This window comes from Mya arenaria, chromosome 2 (assembly GCF_026914265.1).
Source record: "Mya arenaria isolate MELC-2E11 chromosome 2, ASM2691426v1".
Lineage (NCBI taxonomy): Eukaryota > Metazoa > Mollusca > Bivalvia > Myida > Myidae > Mya > Mya arenaria.
Window position 1 is genome coordinate 6,579,474 of NC_069123.1, and position 7,098 is coordinate 6,586,571.

The 7,098-nt window shown below is 32.4% G+C and overlaps 1 protein-coding gene across 1 annotated transcript; it reads right to left on the bottom strand.

Moving 5' to 3' along the window:
• Positions 1-1,312: 1,312 nt before the first annotated feature.
• On the bottom strand, positions 1,313-4,481 carry LOC128204675 (uncharacterized). Its single transcript, XM_052906077.1, has 2 exons — positions 4,382-4,481; positions 1,313-1,826 (listed from the first exon to the last, which is right to left on the bottom strand). The coding sequence occupies exons 1-2, from the start codon at positions 4,479-4,481 to the stop codon at positions 1,498-1,500; spliced, it is 429 nt and encodes a 142-aa protein (XP_052762037.1). The 3' UTR covers positions 1,313-1,497.
• Between the last annotated feature and the right edge of the window lie 2,617 nt (positions 4,482-7,098).

Sequence of the window (7,098 nt, forward strand, 5' to 3'; positions counted from 1 at the left end):
TTTAATTCACGTAGACTGGATGACTAATTTCCCAAACACTGCAATGTCAAATACAGGTGTATTGAAATATTCATCCTTTGAATATACAGAATTTCATTTGCTTGTTTGACCATGATTTGCAGACATATGCTTAACTTGAATAATCCCAAACGAAAACATCTTGGCACCGGATATTTCAGCTTCGAATCATCATTTTATATATTTATTTTTATATTGTAAAGTTATGTACAGGACTATTTTTTAAATTTATATTTGTGCGTTACAAATGTTGAGATTTATATGCGATATGATCCTGGTAAACCGGTTTAGCCCACTTCGAGATTTATATGCGATATGATCCTGGTAAACCGGTTTAGCTCACTTCCACAGTGTTTTACTGGCTACAGAGTACATTCGCTGATTACTTTATATAAAACCTCATCTTCTCTTTTTTTCGAAGATATTTCGGCCTGTGTTCAAAACATTTGCGAGTCCAGTTCACGTTGTGTATTATCCAATAAAGAGTCTGTAAGCTCAAGCGGTTATATTAAACCAACATATATGAATTTTAAACAGAGCTTACTGACATGTTTTGGACCAAGAAAAATGTGTTTTGTTTCAAATATGAGAGCTCAGAAAATGCCAACTCACGTTCGTTGTGTAACACACTTGACCACGAAGTTGTCAACCCGTGAACTTTCCTGATCGCTTTATGTTTGTCGTCCTTAATTACTTCGTAACCACTCTAACTTTCACCCTTTAATCTGCACTCTCAGAGATATACCATTTTCACATTTTTTATTTTTGTCTTGGAAAGAGCAAATTTGCGAAATCTGACCAGTAGGTCAAAAATCATTTTCATTGATTTATAAATAAATGGCCATATTCTACACTCTAAAGAATCCATTTCTTATCTATCGAAAGTTTGTCTTTGAATGCATCTGTGTTATTTTAGTTTTTGAAAATATGGCTTTTTTAACCAAATTTGTAAGGGCTTGTTTGAATTAAGTAGCTATACGTGGTTTAGAGGGATTGAAATAGTTTACTTCCATTGAAAGTTAGTTCCTAATTTCTGTTTTAACAAACAAGTTAATTAAGATTTAAAAAAGATAATTCTTAAGTAATACTATATAATCCCAGTATGAACCAACAAAACAAACTGTCATATCAAAACAAAACAATGTATGAACAGCAATAGTTTTAAACAAATGTTAACCTGTTATGGCATCAATAAATTTCCAAACAAACATAAATATATTTATCGATAACAAAACCAACAACTATTCACAGAAATTTGAAAGCAATCTCAATATATGGCAGTTTTCAACGTACAATATTGATAACAAATAGTATTAACATTTACCATCAACAATTAACACACTTATAAATATTTACATATATATAATGTGTAACATTCGATTGTTACATATATGGCATTTACCAATTTCAACAATTATGCCAATTTAAAACATTCAAGCAAATATTCTGACATAGTCATACACCATTTGGGTTACAAATTTAGTACCCTCTTCGTTTAATCATGGCATAATGTGTCAGACTAAGTCCCTTTTCTGACTTCTTACGTCCCCTTTCAAGCGTTCCTGTCACACAATAGCCAAGTTGGAAATCAGCACTATCAACATTCGATGTGAGATACATTCTGTAATCGCTGTTCGTTCTGTCTTTTATTTTACCAGAAATAACGATAGAACCATTTTTGATACACTGAACCTTGCCCTTTACTTCATGCCTTTGCGAGCCAGTGACTTCTGTAATTTTTACACGTGACCTACTCCACCAATAGGTTTTCAGCAACCAATATGACGTCATTGCTGGTTGTGCCCAACCTGAAAAAGACAAATTTAGTCTCAAAATATAAATGTATCGAATACATTTAGTATTCCTTAGGAGCACATGCTTTTATTCTATATATTTAGGCAAGTTATTTACATTTAAGAATATAACTATAATATAAACTTGTATAAACGCTCTTCGTACGATGCCTTCATTTGGTGCAAGATCATATTAACTTCATCAATATTTAACTACTGTATATAGATAATAAAACTGCAGTCAAAGTCATCAATATATATTCATTACAGCAACATATAGTCACATTTCTGTATAAACCAAAGGAAAAATGGCCAGGGTAAGGTTATCACGTATTAAATACACAAAATGTGATATTTTGATGTCTGATATATCCCCTGGATAGTATTTTCAAGTTACAAATGTATACATGAATAGTTCAGGCCAAAATATAGAGAGACATTTATTAGGGAAAAATATACGTAAACGAGAATGATTAGAAGATCTACATGTAGTTATTACCTTATAGAAAATATTAATATTATGGGTATGTTTAGAGACTTGTTAAATTATTGCTTGTTATATGATATCATTGGTTTGTTTCGGCATAACTTAGAGCGTCATAATATACCCTTTTAATGTACTATAACACTTCACAGGGTTGGGTTAAATACGATGAACCATCATTATGCATACTGCTGTTGTCATTTCGTGTCTTAAACCGCAGCATAAGGAGGTTTTGTAGATTGGTTCATGCACAGTATATTAAATATATCCTGAACATATACATAACTTATCACGTGATGTACTTAAAACCAAATGGTCATTTGACGTCACTTGCAAAATACTCGAAAGTTGTACATTTCAAAACGACAATTTTCAACGCTTTTCAGTTCCATATATAATGTCCCTGAAATAAAACAAATCTTAATATATGTGTATTGAACAAACGTTCTTACATGAGCATGATCAATTGCTAAAAAATACTCCTGTTCAAAACATAGTGTGTATGGAAATAGAAGTCCCCTTAAACAAAACCGACCACCTCCATTCACATTCCTGAGCTAAACTCTATATAAAAAAACAAAGATGATATCATGGAATCTGGGTAATTTGCGTTAACGGAAACAAGCAATCAATTTTACGCATAAATTAATAAATATCTTAACTAAATGTCGTGAGGTTAAACATAAGTATCATGTGTGGGTATTCGAGATTGAAACTAGAAACATATTTTTTTTCTAAATTGCTTCAACTTGAAAAACAACTGATATCAATGCTTTAGATCAAATGCCAAGAAGGATGACAAAAGAGACTTTATTTAGTTATCACATTATTTTATTTCTGCCACAGCATATATGCGTGGAACGATTCCGTAAAGATGGAATGCTATGCCAATCCATTATTCATAATTGTCTTAATGCATGCTTAATGGATGATTTTGCCTAGTACTGCAATTTTATATTTGAATTTTTTACTAACTTTTTGCACGAACATTTGCATTGCAAAAGCAATTCGATTACAAAGTGAATTATGAACATATTTCCTAGACACTGATTTGTTGTTGTCGGCTCTATCACTTTAAGAAATGGATTTCAAATCCAATTTATTAATTTCATTCAACTAGATTGATATTGTCTTTGCCATGATCAACTATATTTTGAAGACGTGTGCATTTCTGAAATATATCTTAAATGTCAAAATGAAAAACCGGGGATCATGATATGCACCGGATTTGTTTGTATTGTTTTAATATGAAAGGTGTATGTTCATTGAATAATAAACCGTGCAGTAACAAGTTTAACCCCTAAAATAACTTTCTTAAAGTATTTAATGACCTAGTAAGGCGCCTAAACCCTATAATACAATAAAGCAGTTGTTTTGGCTTCGTCGTGAGTTTTTACTATATTGATAAATGTTCCAACAAGTAAGAGTAAGAGTGCTGATAAACTGCTTTATCCCTCAGCGTTTCCTGTTCAGTGCTTGTGCCAAGATTTTACCCCATCATTTTCCAATAATGATATCTCAATATTTGTTCAATGTGTAATTTGTTTTGTTGCGTTGGGTGTCATTCGTTTAGTGTTTGAACACCCTGATATACATTAAACATTTTCAAGATCGAACCTTTTTTACGGTATTTTAGATTGTTCTAGAAAATACGGTCTACAGATCAGTGTAATAGGTTTGTATTGGACGCGTTTCCTTGTTGTTATCATCGTTTATTTTAATATATCGATAAAGCAAATGGTCTGACTATATTAAGATTATAACATTTCCATACTATAATATCAAAGTTATTGAAATATTTTTAAATTCATTTGCAATAATGTAAAAATTTGAACAGCAGCATTTGTTGCATCACGCTGTTGTAAAACAGATATGAATTTTAACGATTTTCATAACCTTAAACCGCAGGTTTTTAGCGAATGGCCAATGGATTTTCTTTTTCAAATCAACGCTTTAAACTTTTGGACAAATATCCGTGATGTTAGAATTTTTGGATTAGAATTGTAAGCGAAACACAAAAATATGATTGGGAACACAGAGGTAGTAATTAAGACAGATTCTCATGTGTATAAACCAAAACACTTACCTTCATATGGGAACAAATGAATCTTTGTCGGAACCCCTTCATGGTTCAAAAACTTCTTGCAACATTTCCCTCGTGTCTCGTAGTAAAATAACTGCACCATTTTGAAGTATATACCTGAAACACAGTTGCAGATATTTGAGAAAGGATGATAGTTATGTTTTAAATGGTAAGAAGATCGTCATTGTGCGAAGTCGAAACAAAAGTGCCTCTGGGCAATGGTGTTGCTTAAACTCAAACGAAGCAGCCCTTATGGCCAGCCGTTTACTCATAGGAAGTTACCTTAACACAATCCATGCAACCACTTATTCAAAACTTCAAAAGTTGTCAACAGGTTTTCTTTTGGCTAGAAAACTCATTTAAACGATCTGTTTGCTAAGTAGTTCATATTGGATAAATATTTACTAAAAACAGGTGTATTTTAATATTGGTTTATATTTGATTTCACTTTTTTCCTATCTTATCTGATTGAACCGATATGCCTGTACTGAATCACAATAAATGGAAACGTATATTTGGTTCCACATATCCAATTTCAAAGTTGAAAACACATAGTTTAAAAATGAAACTACTCTTTTATCAAATACTAAAATAATAAATTTGCGACCAGGGACATATTCTTCAAACTGTTAAACATGTCTCCAAGTTTAGGCTTTCATAATGTTCTTTACTATTGAAATACATATTCAATACTGCAATGTACATTAAAGTATGAGACTTTTCTCCCGAAACGTTATTATCGGAAATAAACTCTCAGCCCCAAGTTGGCAAAGAACATATTATTATGTACAAGCTTGATGAAAACTTCTAATAAAATATCAATACAGTAAATTATTGCAAGGATGACATTTTCCATTTCTGTAGAAACCTGAATTGACATTCAAAACACTCTCTCTAAAATTGTGTGAGGTATCAAACTAAGAAACGGCGGAAAAGTGAGACCTTATTCCTGAACAAATGACAAACTTCTCCGAGTTGGTCCGTTAAGTCTCCTCGATTTCCATAAAAACTTGCTTTGCATAACATACGTTTTCATAAATATTCTGTTATTCAAAATTCGCTTGTTGTCAATAAAACTTTATTTCCTTCAGTCGGAGATTTAAAAGAAGCCAACGGAAGAATTCAGTCTGTATTGATTCGGTGTTCATCAACCGGTCGCTCCCTGCTCCGGAAATAAATGACATATATTCCGACATGTAACCCTTCAATTATCCAGCCCAGAGCTTTTGCCCTCAAAACTTATCATTTTGATAAAGGTTACCCAGGGTCAGTGTTTATTAACACCTCTGTGATAATGATCTAAAGCAAGCCACAGAGTTATAAATACTGACAGCCCAGCTGGTATTAAATTTCTAACACATGTTTCTGAGAACCGAGCTGTACATCGTATTTTCACTTGACATGTTTTTGTCGTTCAGAACATTTCCAAACCGATTAAGTATATTTTTTAATATTGAATAATTTATTTTAATGCATTTCTTTATAATAAGACACTTAAAATACAACATTGAACACTTGAAAGTACATGGAATGATCATTTCAAGGCCAGAGCATGAAAAATACCCCATTTTTTCAATATTCGTTTTTTCTTTTTAAGTTTAGTTAATAATTTGTACCTTGTTTGAGACTCATATGCTATCATCATGGATTGCTAAAATTTCAAATACATTAAATTATCATGAAAAGCCCGCACACTCTTATTTCAGCTGATACTTTGGAAAAAAATCGTAAATACGTGCAGTTTAAATGTTTTCTGACAAGATAACATTTTTTATTTCTCTTGAATTACTGCAACATAATATTTGTGTAATGAATATTGATATTAGTATATGACTTGATTAAAATGAGCTTCATCATTATGTCTCATGTTCTTTTCAACACAAGCTAATGGCATTTTATTAACAAGTCAATGTTATCAATTACCGTATAAAGGCGTTCAAAACATACAACGGGTGGCATAAAAACGCAACATATCGTAACGAATAGATGACATAACTGTTTCTTGATGTACTTCATACGGACATAAAATACTACGCGTTTCAAAATGCAGATCAAAATCATCATTTGAATGTGAAAATGCAAATATGATCAATATAGACAGCGCTGTTTTGATAAAATCTTCGTTTTATTTGAAGTCATAACATAAATACAATCACAAAACAGCTAATAAATATATTTTATCTCTTTTCCCATATTAAAAGTGAAGTCAACCATGCATCCAGTGCAAAACAAGCTACATATGTTAATATTCTAGTACCAAACAACCCAATAAACATCTTTCCCCAGGTCGAAACAGTATTTAGAAAGCAGAAACGTATTTCTATAAGTCCACTGAATTCCTCAAACCCCATTAGGACGCAATTTCAAATTGTGTCTTGTAGACAAAACAGGTCTCCAGCAGCACTCTGCATCCTTATTGTGGTTACAGACAAGCTGACTCATTATCAAACAAGCCCCAGACGGGCTCTAAAAAGTCAAGCCAGGGCTCATTTATCCCCATTATGGCTACCATCAACCCATCACAGTCTACACAGACAGATTGTTCTCAAGTCCACTGTGTGTCGAATAATCATTTTGTGCCAAACAAACAATAAAGGGGCTCTATGAGGCTCTATATATAAATTGCCCAAATTGGTTTTTGTAATACTAGTACGTGAGACTAAACGTTGTGAAAAGATATAGCATTGCTGCTTGGCCCAAATCCCACATGATCACGGTGA

Excerpts from the sequence above, each read along its gene's own strand:
- LOC128204675 (XM_052906077.1), bottom strand. The coding sequence starts at position 4,481 with ATGGTGCAGTTATTTTACTACGAGACACGAGGGAAATGTTGCAAGAAG. Across the intron at positions 1,827-4,381 it reads TCATTTGTTCCCATATGAAG|GTTGGGCACAACCAGCAATG; the intron begins GTAAGTGTTTTG and ends TGTCTTTTTCAG.